The sequence below is a fragment of the Trichomycterus rosablanca genome, chromosome 6 (assembly GCF_030014385.1).
Source record: "Trichomycterus rosablanca isolate fTriRos1 chromosome 6, fTriRos1.hap1, whole genome shotgun sequence".
NCBI lineage: Eukaryota > Metazoa > Chordata > Actinopteri > Siluriformes > Trichomycteridae > Trichomycterus > Trichomycterus rosablanca.
The window spans coordinates 8,881,411-8,896,462 of NC_085993.1; the positions used below are offsets into that span (position 1 = coordinate 8,881,411).

The 15,052-nt window shown below is 40.0% G+C and overlaps 1 protein-coding gene across 1 annotated transcript in view; it reads right to left on the bottom strand.

Annotated features, from left to right (window-relative positions):
* Positions 1-15,052, bottom strand: part of LOC134316862 (alpha-1,6-mannosylglycoprotein 6-beta-N-acetylglucosaminyltransferase B-like) — a 162,996-nt gene that overhangs the window by 17,542 nt on the left and 130,402 nt on the right. The window contains exons 10-11 of the mRNA XM_062997371.1: positions 10,837-10,970; positions 10,338-10,489 (exon numbers count right to left, since the gene is read on the bottom strand). Of these exons, the coding sequence (XP_062853441.1) occupies positions 10,338-10,489; positions 10,837-10,970 (286 nt within the window). The remainder of the gene's footprint in view (positions 1-10,337; positions 10,490-10,836; positions 10,971-15,052) is intronic.

Below are 15,052 nucleotides of genomic sequence, written 5' to 3' on the forward strand. Positions count from 1 at the left end.
GTACCAACATGGAAGTCAATAACAAGACTTTGATGATAATTTTAAGGATCTTAGTCTTGACTTGATCCAGCAATCCACCCAAAGTCAGCCTTAAGCTAAAACATTTGCATGTGTTTGACCTTCGGCGACTGTTTTTGAGACTGATTGTTTGGAAAGCACACAGAAAAAGTTTCTATACAATACTAAAACACATTTTTACATGCTCCAGTGGTGCAGAATGGGTGCGCTGAAGCATGTATCAAGAAAGACAAAGAAAAGTTAAAAGATATTTGAAGTTTAAAGCTAAAAGTTGCTTTATGCTATGAAAAGAAGAGATATAAGATTCCTCCAGAGGGTCGGAAATGTGTTTTGTACAGCATGAGGGGGCCACGAATGAAGACTGAAGGTACAAGAAGAGAATGTTTGAAGCTCAGAGCAGAACAGCAACTCCATTTTTTTTATTTATTCCTTGGTACTGGTAGAAGGAGTTAGCACACACACACACACACATATATACACCGACTAGGATTAACATTCTGACCACTGACAGGTGAAGTGAATAGCAATGATTATCTCTTCATCACGGCACCTGTTAATGGGTGGGATATATTACGCAGCAAGTGAACATTTTATCCTCGAAGTTGATGTGTTAGAAGCAGGAAAAATTGGCGAGCGTGAAGATTTGAGCGAGTTTGACAAGGGCCAGATTGTGATGGCTAGAAGAGTGGGTCAGAGCATCTCCAAAACTGCAGCTCTTGTGGGGTGTTCCCGGTCTGCAGTGGTCAGTATCCATCAAAAGTGGTCCAAGGAAAGAACAGTGGTAAACCGGTGACAGGGTCATGGGCAGCCAAGGCTCATTGATGCACATGGGGAGCGAAGGTGGTCATAATGTTATGCCTGATCACTGTATATATACACCGACCAGCCATAACATTAAAACCACCAGTGATGGCATAGTTACCTTGAAAAAGTAATCTGATTACTGATTACTCCTTTAAAAAGTAACTTAGTTACTTCATGGATTACTTGATTTTAAAAGTAACTAAATTAGATTACAAGTTACTTTATTAGTTATATAATGCGGTCCGCTAATGTATCCCATAATGCAACTGGAGCTGCGATTGAAGCGGAATAAGAAACAAGAAAGACGCGGAAAACGGAGTCCTCTGTTCACAAGTGTAAGTAAGATAAATAAAATAAAACATTTTTAAAGACAAATAAATAACAAAAAGACAATAAATATCCTATATTTTGGCGAGTGGGATTTGTAATGAGTCTGTAACCATGGTGATATTACGTCATCACGTCCCCACGTCATCACTCGGCGTTGGCCGAGTAGTGCACACTTCCTCCAATCTAGTGCACAATCTGTAAGTAACCGATTCCGGACGCAGCCCGTGACTTAACTGTCGCATAGGCCAGACGTCACTCCCCGAGACGCAAGAAGAAAGCAAAAATATATCTTTTTACTAAGGAAAATGACAAAAATAGTAACGCACAGTAACTTGGATAAGTAACTTTAATCTGATTACTGGATTGGAAATAGTAACGCGTTAGATTACTCGTTACTGAAAAATGCGGTCAGATTAGAGTAACGCATTACTGACCTTCATCAGCTCCACCTACCATATAAAAGCCCTTTGTAGTTCTACAATTACTGACTGTAGTCCATCTGTTTCTCTACATACTGTTTTAGCCTGCTTTCACCCTGTTCTTCAATGGTCAGGACCCCCACAGGACCACCACAGAGCAGGTATTATTTGGGTGGTGGATCATTCCCAGCACTGCAGTGACACTGACATGGTGGTGGTGTGTTAGTGTGTGTTGTGCTGGTATGAGTGGATCAGACACAGCAGCGCTGCTGGAGTTTTTAAATACCGTGTCCACTCACTGTCCACTCTATTAGACACTCCTACCTAGTTGGTTCACCTTGTAGATGTAAACTCAGAGACGATCGCTCATCTATTGCTGCTGTTTGAGTTGGTCATCTTCTAGACCTTCATCAGTGGTCACAGGACGCTGCCCACGGGGCGCTGTTGGCTGGATATATTTTTGGTTGGTGGACTATTCTCAGTCCAGCAGTGACAGTGACAAACTCCATCAGCACTGCTGTGTCTTATCCACTCATACCAGCACAACACACACTAACACACCACCACCATGTCAGTGTCACTGCAGTGCTGTGAATGACCCACCACCCAAATAATACCTGCTCTGTAGTGGTCCTGACCATTAAAAAGCAAGATAAAAGCAGACTAAAAAAGTATGCAGAGAAACAGATGGACTACAGTCAGTAATTGTAGAACTAAAAAGTGCTTCTATATGGGAAGTGGAGCTGATAAAATGGACAGTGAGGTGGTTTTAATGCTATGGCTGATCAGTGTATATGCAATATTAAATTAATAATAAAAAATATTAGTAGTGATATAAATATATGAATAAAACAGCTTTTTCTTTATTATCAGTAATGTTATTCTGCATTTAGTATTAAAGGGAAAACAATTCTCAGACAGACAATTCAACACAGAGAAACATTACAGCTTTAATTGAGGGGCTGAAATGAACAACATAGAACTCAATCTTGTTTCACCTGATATCCAACGAACTCTCTGATCTGTGTCACTGAGAACGCCCCACCGACAGAGATTATTGATTAAGCTAAATTGCACTAAAAGGAGGCAACATCTTAAAGTATTGCAAAATAACGTTTGAAAAAATCAAGCTCAAAAAACCTCTCAAGAAAACGAGATCTATTAAACATTTTACAGGAGATCAATTAAGGTTTTAATACCCAAAGACCACGACGAAGCCTGACAATCAAGAACAAAAAGTGCTAGGCAGGAAAAACATCATGATGTGGATGGAAAAGCTCACTCTACACAGTGAATTGAAACATCTCATGGGTTTAAATAGGTGCTAGACAGCAATTTTCAGCTTTAAGTAGGGATGCCATAAAGTGGGTGAAGGTGGAGTCTATTCCAAGAAATGCAACTAGCCCCGAGCGCCCGGAATTACCCCAGGGAACAAAAACTGTCCAGGAGAACGAAATTCGTCTGAGACGGGATTCAAGCAGCTCTGTCACTGGTGTACCTAGCTGCCAGGATTTATATTCTGAGCCCTGCTGTTTGTATTTGTGGGGACAAAACCTTAATTGCTCTTAGCCAGGCAATTTAACATGAGGATAAATAGAATGCCTGGAGTAAACAGGGCAGAACTCGAGTCTTGTTCCACCTAAAATCCGGCAAACAAACAGAACCAAGCATGGAAATGGATGGATGGATAGATACACCAATCAGACATAACATTAAAACCACCTCCTTGTTTCTACACTGTCTATTTTATCAGCTCCACTTACCATATAGAAGCACTTTGTAGTTCTACAATTACTGACTGTAGTATGTCTGTTTCTCTGCATGCTTTGTTAGCCCCTTTTCATGCTATTCTTCAATGGTCAGGACTCTCCCAGGACCACTACAGTGTAGGTATTATTTAGGTGGTGAATCATTCTCATCACTGAAGTGACACTGACATGGTGGTGGTGTGTTAGTGTGTGTTGTGCTGGTATGAGTGGATAAGACACAGCAGCAATGCTGATGGAGTTTTTAAACACCTCACTGTCACTGCTGGACTGAGAATAGTCCACCAACCAAAAATATCCAGCCAACAGTGCCCCATGTGCAGCGTCCTGTGACCACTGATGAAGGTCCAGAAGATGATCAACTCAAACAGCAGCAATATATGAGCGATCGTCTCTGACTTTACATCTACAAAGTGGACCAACTAGGTAGGAGTGTCTAATAGAGTGGCCAGTGAGTGGACACGGTATTTAAAAACTCCAGCAGCGCTGCTGTGCCTGATGCACTCATACCAGCACAACACACACTAACACACCACCACCATGTCAGTGTCACTGCAGTGCCGAGAATGATCCACCACCTAAATAATACCTGCTCTGTGGTGGTCATGTGGGGGTCCTGACCGTTGAAGAACAGCAGGTGAAAGCAGGCTAATAAGGTATGTAGGGAAATAGATGGACTACAGTCAGTAATTGTAGAACTACAAAGTGCTTCTATATGGTAAGTGGAGGTAATAAAATGGACAGTGAGTGTAGAAACAAAGAGGTGGTTTTAATGTTATGGCTGATCAGTATAGATATACTGTTATATTATAAATATACTTTTGTATTTTTTTATACTAATGTACTTTTAAAATAACAAGATCTGTGTTCTTAACGATTTACAGATATGTCATATGTACAGTATATGGCCAAAAGTATCTGGACATCCATCTGAATCATTGAATTTAACCCTAGTTTCTGCCACATCCATTGCTAACAGGTGTATGCAGATGATATAAGGTAAATTACAGTGTATCACAAAAGTGAGTACACCCCTCACATTTCTGCAGATATTTAAGTATATCTTTTCATGGGACAACACTGACAAAATGACACTTTGACACAATGAAAAGTAGTCTGTGTGCAGCTTATATAACAGTGTAAATTTATTCATCCCTCAAAATAACTCAATATACAGCCATTAATGTCTAAACCACCGGCAACAAAAGTGAGTACACCCCTTAGTGAAACTTCCTGAAGTGTCAATATTTTGTGTGGCCACCATTATTTCCCAGAACTGCCTTAACTCTCCTGGGCATGGAGTTTACCAGAGCTTCACAGGTTGCCACTGGAATGCTTTTCCACTCCTCCATGACGACATCACGGAGCTGGCGGATATTCGAGACTTTGCGCTCCTCCACCTTCCGCTTGAGGATGCCCCAAAGATGTTCTATTGGGTTTAGGTCTGGAGACATGCTTGGCCAGTCCATCACCTTTACCCTCAGCCTCTTCAATAAAGCAGTGGTCGTCTTAGAGGTGTGTTTGGGGTCATTATCATGCTGGAACACTGCCCTGCGACCCAGTTTCCGGAGGGAGGGGATCATGCTCTGCTTCAGTATTTCACAGTACATATTGGAGTTCATGTGTCCCTCAATGAAATGTAACTCCCCAACACCTGCTGCACTCATGCAGCCCCAGACCATGGCATTCCCACCACCATGCTTGACTGTAGGCATGACACACTTATCTTTGTACTCCTCACCTGATTGCCGCCACACATGCTTGAGACCATCTGAACCAAACAAATTAATCTTGGTCTCATCAGACCATAGAACATGGTTCCAGTAATCCATGTCCTTTGTTGACATGTCTTCAGCAAACTGTTTGTGGGCTTTCTTGTGTAGAGACTTCAGAAGAGGCTTCCTTCTGGGGTGACAGCCATGCTGACCAATTTGATGTAGTGTGCTGCGTATGGTCTGAGCACTGACAGGCTGACCCCCCACCTTTTCAATCTCTGCAGCAATGCTGACAGCACTCCTGCGCCTATCTTTCAAAGACAGCAGTTGGATGTGACGCTGAGCACGTGCACTCAGCTTCTTTGGACGACCAACGCGAGGTCTGTTCTGAGTGGACCCTGCTCTTTGAAAACAGCTGGATGATCTTGGCCACTGTGCTGCAGCTCAGTTTCAGGGTGTTGGCAATCTTCTTGTAGCCTTGGCCATCTTCATGTAGCGCAACAATTCGTCTTTTAAGATCCTCAGAGAGTTCTTTGCCATGAGGTGCCATGTTGGAACTTTCAGTGACCAGTATGAGAGAGTGTGAGAGCTGTACTACTAAATTGAACACACCTGCTTCCTATGCACACCTGAGACCTAGTAACACTAACAAATCACATGACATTTTGGAGGGAAAATGACAAGCAGTGCTCAATTTGGACATTTAGGGGTGTAGTCTCTTAGGGGTGTACTCACTTTTGTTGCCGGTGGTTTAGACATTAATGGCTGTATATTGAGTTATTTTGAGGGATGAATAAATTTACACTGTTATATAAGCTGCACACAGACTACTTTTCATTGTGTCAAAGTGTCATTTTGTCAGTGTTGTCCCATGAATAGATATACTTAAATATCTGCAGAAATGTGAGGGGTGTACTCACTTTTGTGATACACTGTATATGTTTTTACCTTTGTGGCAACATTTTGGAAAATGTACTCTCTGATTACATCCCTGAGCACAAAGCAAGGTCTATAAAGACTTGGTTCGACTAGGTAGGTGCAAAGGAGCTCCAGTTTCCTACACAGAGCCCGATCTCAACCTGACTAAACACTTTTAGGTTGAATTAAACTTGGATTGCAAGTCAGGCCTTCTCTTACACAGTCTGACCTCACTGAGTCTATTGACTGAATGGGCACAAATTCCCACAGTCTTGTAAACTGGATTTCCAGAAAAGTGGATTTTACCATTACTAGGGAAAGAGGGAGAAGTTCATGACCAAGTGGCCCAATACTTTTGTCCATATAGTGTACTTTCTGCCTCTGGAAAATCCTTTATAATAAAATGAAAGCTTATTAGACATGGGAACCTCTCAAAGTTCTTTCTTTCATAGCAAACTTTCCTTTGGGTGGTTTGATATTGGGGATTAAAGTCACGTTACAAAACAATAACTGGTCAGTAAGGATAATCACAATGCCCTGCTGTATACTTGAATCTAACCCAAGACCACCAATTTCAGAGGCTCTAAAGACTGTTTTTAAGGACTGCACCTGTGCTTGAAAACTGTTTTTACACTTGCCTGAACATACTGTGGTTTAAATTGTCCCAGATCTGGAATTAAGGAGCAACTGTGAATGTGTCATTGGCTGTGTTACAGACCAAACAGATATAGGATTATGGAATATTGAAATCACTTAAATAAATGAAGTGGAAGCCTTTAAATCGGACTGTTTGATATAAAAGTGCTACTATTAAGCTCGTTACACACAGTAAGTAGTAGACAGGGTCTCACAAAGGAGAACAAAAATTGTCTACTGCTTATTATTTAGATAGATAGACAGACAGATAGACAGTTTCAAATGAATAAATGTGCAGGAAGATGCAGTTTCAAGTATACAGTTGAAAATACAGTTCGAAGTATAACGTTTCGGACCACTGACAGGTGAAGTGAATAACACTGATCATCTCTAAATCACGGCACATATTAGTAGGTGGGATATATTAGGCAGCAAGTGAACATTTTATCCTCAAAGTTGATGTGTTAGAAGCAGGAAAAATGGGCGAGCGTAAGGATTTGAGCGAGTTTGACAAGGGCCAGATTGTGATGGCTAGACGACTGGGTCAGCGCATCTCCAAAACTGCAGCTCTTGTGGGGTGTTCCCAGTCTGCAGTGGTCAGTATCTATCAAAAGTGGTCCAAGGAAGGAACTGTGGTAAACCAGCGACAGGGTCATGGGTGGTCAAGGCTCATTGATACACGTGGGGAGTGAACGCTGGCCCGTGTGGTCCGATCCAACAGACGAGCTACTGTAGCTCAAATTGCTGAAGAAGTTAATGCTGGTTCTGATAGAAAGGTGTCAGAATACACAGTGCATCACAGTTTGTTGCGTATGGGGCAGTAAAAGGAGGGATCAACACAATATTAGGAAGGTGATCATAATGTTATGCCTGATCGGTGTAATGTGCTGTGTTTGTCTATTTTTGAGGTGTTATGACTGGGGATATCAACATTCTAAATTAGTGTTTTAATAAAAAAATACTTTGCTTTGCCGCTCTCAATTTACCGGTCGATCTATGTCCCTATCCTCACCTATGGTCAGGAGCTTTGGGTAACGATCAAAAGAACGAGGTCGCGGATACAAGCGGCCGAAATGAGCTTTCTCCGGTTGGTTGCTGGGCATGAGGAGCTCAGCAATAAGGGAGGAGCTCGGAGTAGAACCGCTGCTCCTTCGTGTGGAGAGGAGCCAGTTGAGGTGGTTCGGACATCTGATAAGGATGCCTCCTGGACGCCTCCCTTTGGAGGTATACCAGGCAAGGCTGACTGGGAGGAGGCCCCGGGGCCGACCCAGGACCCGCTGGAGGGATTACCCACCAGAGAAGCTGGTAGGACTCTTTGCTTGCACTGTTGCCACCGCGACCCTGAATGGATAGGCGGAACAGATGATGATGATGATAAAAAAATACATTTTTTCTGTGAGAGGAAATTTCAGCCTGAGGTAATTATTTGTAAATATTCTGGACCAGGTTTTAATTTGAGAGCCAAATTTAAAGACCCCTGATTTTATCATTTCATTTCATCAGCTAACATTTGATGTTTCTAAAAAATCTTTTTTTTTTTTTTTTTCAAGCATCCCAGCTTTTTCCAAAAAAAAAAAAAAAATTGTTATATGCACCACCCCCATGATGGCTGAGTAGCGCTGTAGTCCAACACAGCACATCCCTGGTCCTGGAGGAACGTTTCATTTCAATATGTACTTGTAGATAGCTGAAATGACAATAAAGCCTCTCTCTCTCTCTCTCTCTCTCTCTCTCTCTCTCTTGATATGATTTCTGTACCTCTGTGAAACTTGTTTTGGTGCCTCATTAAACAGTAGGAGTCGCTGTTGCAATGGCAAGATGTCACGAGACAGTAGTAGCCTAGTGGGTGAAGCTTTGGCCTATCAACTCAAAGGTTGAGAGTTCGAATACCAGCTCTGCCATGCAGCCACTGTTGGGACCTTGAGCAAGGCCCTTAACCCTCTCTGCTCCAGGGGTGCCGTACGATGGTTTACACTGTGCTCTGACCCCAGCTTCCAAAACAAGCTGGGATACGCGAATAAAATAATTCTGTTGTACTGTCCGTCTGTATGTGTATATATGACAAAGCCTTTCTATGCATCCTATGTAAGAAGGTAGATTCCCAACCGGTAGTCCCTTCTCAAATGATCTCTTTCTCTTACGGATGGCCTAATAGATCTGTTTGAATTATAACTGATTAAATGAATTCGACAGCACACAGACATTACAGCTGTTTCTTTAAAATCTTAATAAATCAGAGACTGAGTTATCATTTTTAGCCACACAGACCTGAGATAAAGGGTTTTTGAACCTTGTTTAAATGCTCTGCTTCCAAAATATGCCTGCTTGTGTGGCAGCATTTGTGTACGCTAATGAAAATGGCTTGAAGAAGTAAGTGGAATTAAGTAATACAGCACACTAGCCGACTGCAATCACTGCCAATGTTGAGAAAAGGCTGAAATGACACCAATAATAAAATATCAAACGTGTAGATTGGCACTTACCTGAAGCTGTAATGAAGTCGGCATGAGGAGGGAGGACAAGAAAGGAAAAGAAAAAAAGAATTCAGCTTAGACAACCTTCATTTTTCTCAATGTTTAAAGCTGCAAACAATTAAACAGCACCTGAGAAACAGAACCATCAATCTGCTTGACAATAATAAGCGAGACTCATGCCAACTCGTTTCCACCAAATAATGAGTTTGCTCAGAGAGTTTGGCGGCTTGAACAGTCAGGTAGAGGCTTTGCAAGTTTTTGTCATAACAAGATGTGTTTCTTCAAATCAAACATCAGTCTGAACTAGAATGAGGATTTATTTTTATCTTCGTGAACAAATGAAATTATGTAGCAGACAGATTATTAAAGCTCTAACAGAAGTCTAATGAAAGGTGGCTGTGTTGTTTACTGCTTTTAAACTGGACCAATACCATATCACAACTATTAGCTTGGTCTCCTGTCACATGGTACACTATATGGACAAAGTATTACTGCATTCAAATGTTTCAGCCACACACTTTCTATCAGGTGTAACAAATCAAATCTAATACAAAATAACGTCATGCTTCCAACTTTCTGGGCACAGTTTGGAAAAGGACATGATTTGACCAGTTAGATGTGCAGGAGATGCAGTTATCTGTACAGAGCATTGACCTCAACTATACTGAACATATTTGGAATGATTTGGAACGTTGATTGCAAGCCAGGTTTTCTCGTCTAATATATCACTCAAATGCTCTTCAGAGTAAATGAGCACAAATTCCAACATACATTCCAAAATCATGTAAAAGCTTTTCCAGAAGAGCAGAGGTGGTTATAGCTGTGTTAAAGCTCGTGGTTTTGGAATAGGACGTCCAAAAGGCTTATGATCAGGTGCTTGCAGATCATTGGCCATATAACATATAATAATCAGGGTGGGTAGGGATTTAAACATGCAATTTACTATTAATTCTGTCTGTCTGTCTTTCTGTCTGTCTTTCTGTCTGTATATATGTCTGTCTGTCTATCTATCTATCTGGACAGAAAGGCAGACAAACAAACGGATAGAAATATAGACAGTCAGATAAATAGACAGACAGACAGACAGACAGACAGATAGACAGACAGATAAATAGAAAAACAGACAGACAGACAGAAAGATAGACAGACAGACAGTCAGATGGATGGATGGATGGATGGATAGACAGACAGACAGACAGACAGACAGACAGATATACATATAGAACAGGATTAAATAAAGCTGGATTTGTTTGTAGCATTTTGCAGTGAGGTTCTCACCTTCCACATGCTGGCCTCTTTACCGTACACAACCGCCATGGTTTTCACTTTATTCTGCTGAATGCTGCGCTTCTCCGTCTCATTTAGCTCTTCTGATACAAACCCCATAAACGAGTTGTCTGGAGTGTGAGCTACAAAAAGGAAAAACAGAAAAGAAGAGCAGAACACAAACAAACAATCAAAATCTTCCTTTTATTGAGTTGATTTGTTATATGGACAAAAAATTATAGCTACACTTCAGATCAAGTTTTAGCCCCTTTAAATTACTGAATGTATGTGTTTAAGATGTTTTAGTTTTGGCCACTTGCTGTACACTGTTTTCATTAATGTTATACACCTGTTATACACCGCATTGTGTGAGGCTGAAACACATATACTCAATAATTAGAAAGGGTGTCCACACACTTTTGGCTGTATAGTGTAGTTATTAATAATCAACACAGTAACTACTCTGCTCTCTCTGGCTACTGTTACTTACGGAACATGGTCATATATTGTCTGGAGTTGAGGTTCCAGTATCCCCAGTTGGTCCTGTAACCGTGTAGAGTAGCATACTCCTCATGGTTATACGCCGGCTCTGTCCCAAACGTGTCTATAACCCGAATGTGGCACCTAACAAAACGACAAAAGAGAAATGGTCACATTTTAAAAGAAAATATAAATGTACAACAATAATAATAATTATTATTATTATTGTCTTAGGAAATCAGCAAGACAAACAGGAGCAAAACATTAGCTGTACTTTGTGGTCATGTGGAATTTAACAGGCAGCCATTAACTAAATTAGACTGGGTTTATACTGTATGAGCAGACTTTTTTCCTTTAATAGCAAATCAAAATACCAGACCATGTTCTAAAGTCTCGGCCTGGATGTCGGGTGTTTCATCTAGATGCATTTTCTTTTGTGATTTGAAATGTTAGGTTTTTTGTTTGATTGTTTGTTGGTTTTGGTGACCAGAATCTTCTTGTAGATTGCCTTGGCTGTAATCATGTGGACAGAGACAACATTGAGGATTAAATACTACAAAGGTTTTTTTGAAAGCAGTATGACCAAAGCTATAAAAACAAACAGTTATCACCTTGAAAACACACACTTGTGTCATGTCTTTTGTGTGGAGAAACCCGAGCTGTGATTTCTTGAGTACACTCACTCATCCCGAAGCTGGAATTACAGGTTAGCACCGAGCATCTCGGTCTCAGACGATCACACAATCACACCTTTATTCGTGCCTCGTAAACTCACTCATTCATTCGGTCAGCATGGCGACGCGAGCACACAATAGCGGCGAGCGTACAGCAATACTGCCAGGCTTTCCAATCACCTTCATCTCAGCGCAGGGATTCAACCAGCCATCAAAACAAAAGAACAGAAATGATTTCTCGGGGAGCTTTCTGACAGAGCTGATAGCACTCCATCTGACTTTTATACAGCACTGCTGAGAGATCAGGAACAAGTGCATACTGGCATGCAGCCACCTCATATCCTGCAAACGAGATTTCATATGTCCACAGGCCCAAAACAAGTGTGTGCTTTGTAACTATCCTATATGACCTATTACATACACCGACTAGGCATTACATTATCACCACTGACAGGTGAAGTGAATAACACTGATTATCTCTTCATCACGTCACCTGTTAGTGGGTGGGATATATTAGGCAGCAAGTGATTTGAGCGAGTTTGACAAGGGCCAAATTGTGATGGCAAGACGACTGGGTCAGAGCATCTCCAAAACTGCAGCTCTTGTGGGGTGTTCCCAGTCTGCAGTGGTCAGTATCAAAAGTGGTCCAATGAAGGAACAATGGTAAACCGGCGACAGGGTCATGGGCGGCCAAGGCTCACTGATGCACGTGGGGAGCAAATGCTGGTCTGTGTGGTCCGATCCAACAGACGAGCTACTGTAGCTCAAACTGCTGAAGAAGTTAATGCTGGTTCTGATAGAAAGGTGTCAGAATACACAGTGCATCACAGTTTGTTGTGTATGGGGCAGCAAAAGGGGGGCCAACACAATATTATGAAGGTGGTCATAATGTTATCAACAGGAGAAGCATATTACAGTATGCACTACATACCCAACTGTATGTGGATATGTGTCCAAGATTCTTCCTCATTAGCAATTCATGTGCACTCCTTGCGTACACAGCATAAAATATTTTCTTGACGCAGAATGTGCACTATATGGATCAACGTATTAAAAACACCACCCTAATTACTGTGTTCAGATATTTCAAACACACACATTCCTATCAGATGTGTAAAGTCAATTATGCTAAATAAATTATATGCCTCAGAATATGTGGCAACCCTTTGGGAAAGTCTATTTCTTCTTCTAGTATCCAGTATGAGTTGAGCTTAATCCAGTTGAAAACCACTGAAATTATTTGGAACAACTGCGAGCATGAGTGCCTGACCTGACAAGTGTTACTTTGACTGCGTAGGTGTCAATTCCCACATGCACACTCCAAAATCTTGTGGAAAGCCTGTTCAAAAAAGTGAAGGCTGTCACCAACTTAAAAGAAACCCTTAGATTTGATCCCATTATTTACTCTGTAAACCCGACAGCACAATTAGAATCTGTTCACAACAAATGAAACGTGTGTGTGTGTGTGTGTGTTTACATATAAATCTATTGTATTTGTGTGTACCTGTGTGCTTATATAAATGTATCTTTCTATGTATGTATGTGTGTGTGTGCTTAATGTGTGTATTTGTGCTAATACAAATGTGTTAGTGTGTATATATGTTTATATGTATACATGTGTATGTTTGTGTGTACCTGTGTGCTTATATAAATGTATCTTTCTATGTATGTATGTATGTATGTATGTATGTATGTATGTGTGTATGTATGTGCTTAGTGTGTGTATTTGTGTTCATACAAATGTGTGTGTGTATATACTGTATGTTTATATGTATACATGTGTGTATGTTTGTGTGTACCTGTGTGCTTATATAAATGTATCTTTCTATGTATGTATGTATGTGTGTGTGTATGTATGTATGTATGTGTGTATGTATGTGCTTAGTGTGTGTATTTGTGTTCATACAAATGTGTGTGTATATATGTTTATATGTATACATGTGTGTATGTTTGTGTGTACCTGTGTGCTTATATAAATGTATCTTTCTATGTATGTATGTATGTGTGTGTGTATGTATGTATGTATGTGTGTATGTATGTGCTTAGTGTGTGTATTTGTGTTCATACAAATGTGTGTGTGTATATACTGTATGTTTATATGTATACATGTGTGTATGTTTGTGTGTACCTGTGTGCTTATATAAATGTATCTTTCTATGTATGTATGTATGTGTGTGTGTATGTATGTATGTGTGTATGTATGTGCTTAGTGTGTGTATTTGTGTTCATACAAATGTGTGTGTATATATGTTTATATGTATACATGTGTGTATGTTTGTGTGTACCTGTGTGCTTATATAAATGTATCTTTCTATGTATGTATGTATGTGTGTGTGTATGTATGTATGTATGTGTGTATGTATGTGCTTAGTGTGTGTATTTGTGTTCATACAAATGTGTGTGTATATATGTTTATATGTATACATGTGTGTATGTTTGTGTGTACCTGTGTGCTTATATAAATGTATCTTTCTATGTATGTATGTATGTGTGTGTGTATGTATGTATGTATGTGTGTATGTATGTGCTTAGTGTGTGTATTTGTGTTCATACAAATGTGTGTGTATATATGTTTATATGTATACATGTGTGTATGTTTGTGTGTACCTGTGTGCTTATATAAATGTATCTTTCTATGTATGTATGTATGTATGTGTGTGTGTATGTATGTATGTATGTGTGTATGTATGTGCTTAGTGTGTGTATTTGTGTTCATACAAATGTGTGTGTGTATATACTGTATGTTTATATGTATACATGTGTGTATGTTTGTGTGTACCTGTGTGCTTATATAAATGTATCTTTCTATGTATGTATGTATGTGTGTGTGTATGTATGTATGTGTGTATGTATGTGCTTAGTGTGTGTATTTGTGTTCATACAAATGTGTGTGTATATATGTTTATATGTATACATGTGTGTATGTTTGTGTGTACCTGTGTGCTTATATAAATGTATCTTTCTATGTATGTATGTATGTGTGTGTGTATGTATGTATGTATGTGTGTATGTATGTGCTTAGTGTGTGTATTTGTGTTCATACAAATGTGTGTGTGTATATACTGTATGTTTATATGTATACATGTGTGTATGTTTGTGTGTACCTGTGTGCTTATATAAATGTATCTTTCTATGTATGTATGTATGTGTGTGTGTATGTATGTATGTGTGTATGTATGTGCTTAGTGTGTGTATTTGTGTTCATACAAATGTGTGTGTATATATGTTTATATGTATACATGTGTGTATGTTTGTGTGTACCTGTGTGCTTATATAAATGTATATTTCTATGTATGTATGTGTGTGTGTATGTATGTATGTACAGTGTATCACAAAAGTGAGTACACCCCTCACATTTCTGCAAATATTTCATTATATCTTTTCATGGGACAACACTATAGACATGAAACTTGGATATAACTTAGAGTAGTCAGTGTACAGCTTGTATAGCAGTGTAGATTTACTGTCTTCTGAAAATAACTCAACACACAGCCATTAATGTCTAAATAGCTGGCAACATAAGTGAGTACACCCCACAGTGAACATGTCCAA